Here is a 1215-nt window from a genome sequence, read left to right as displayed (position 1 = left end):
GTGAGGCTGGTCATGCCTTCACCGTCAGAGGCCGTGGGGCTGATCGTTCCTTCACCTTCAGAGGCCGTTAGTCTTGTCATTCTTTTACCTTCAGAGGTCGCGGAGCTGGTCATTCCTTCACCTTCAGAGGACGTGGGGCTGGTCATTCCTTCACCTTCAGAGGCCGTGGGGCTGGTCATTCCTTCGATACATCGCTCAGTGGCGGCCATCGCGTAGTGTGCCTGTCCCCTGTGAGCCAATGAAAAGCTCAGTTGTGCGCCGTGCATTGCAGATTAGCTTAAAGCTCATAAAAAATAGTAATTTAGTTACTGAATTTTAAGTTGCCCCGAACATCTATTTTGTACAATGTACCATGAGTAAATACAAAATTGACTATAGAAATGCATACTTTTTGCCTTATAGTAGCCATCTCTCCTTAGTTTGTTTACTTATAGCTTCTGCGATGTCGTGCATAACGAGACGTGGTGAAGATTTTGCTCCGCCCAAGAAGCGGATAAATTGGGTGCCGAAGTGTTTGTGTGGTGAGTGTGATTGTCTGAATGGAAGCAACCGCAAGATATCGTTGCCGAAAAGTCAAGATAAATGAGGCAATTTAGATGCAGAATCATCTGGAGGTCGAAGAAAGTTGTATACTTTGAATCTTTCTGTAACAGAGGAACAAATCATATCAGCTCTAGCTACTAGACGTCTGAGTGGAAAACAAAAAATGCGCTTACCAACGCAAAGGGTTTCCGTATTACAGACCTACATATGACACATAACGGTGCTCAAGTGCACCCGAACTTGCATCCAGAATCTGCACTACCACATAGAGAACTACCATGGAAATGGGACTATCAGTTGGATAGAGTGCCCACAGTGAGAGGAGAGATAAGTGCACAATTTACAAAGTGTGTGTGTACTAATAGTGAGGATGTTTGTGGTGATGATATCCCATGTGTCGGTGGTGTGTTTCTGCCGAGCGATGCAGATAGAGCAGTACAGTGGATCAATATCTTGGTACACAACAGTGGGGAGATGATAAAATTGTCTCGACGTGTACGCGCACTTGGGGCTGATGATAAGAGACAAACTATACATATATATAAGCATCACTTTCATTCATCTATGATTAGCAGCAACACAACACAGCGGGTCTGTCTCACGCATTAAAACCCCACCTTGATACAAACCATGCACAACAACAAACGAGACTACTCCACACGCACCTCTTAA

The 1215-nt window shown here is 44.8% G+C and overlaps 1 protein-coding gene across 1 annotated transcript in view; it reads right to left on the bottom strand.

The window, feature by feature from the left end:
• SARC_13290 (hypothetical protein) overlaps positions 1-266 on the bottom strand; it is a gene marked incomplete at both ends in the record, with an annotated part of 1526 nt that extends 1260 nt beyond the window's left edge. The window contains one exon of the mRNA XM_014292580.1: positions 89-266. Within this exon, the coding sequence (XP_014148055.1) occupies positions 89-266 (178 nt within the window). The remainder of the gene's footprint in view (positions 1-88) is intronic.
• Positions 267-1215: the final 949 nt, after the last annotated feature.

Source organism: Sphaeroforma arctica (assembly GCF_001186125.1).
Source record: "Sphaeroforma arctica JP610 unplaced genomic scaffold supercont1.3110, whole genome shotgun sequence".
NCBI lineage: Eukaryota > Ichthyosporea > Ichthyophonida > Sphaeroforma > Sphaeroforma arctica.
Note: the sequence above shows the minus strand (reverse complement) of the source record. Positions and strands in the feature narration are given on the sequence as shown.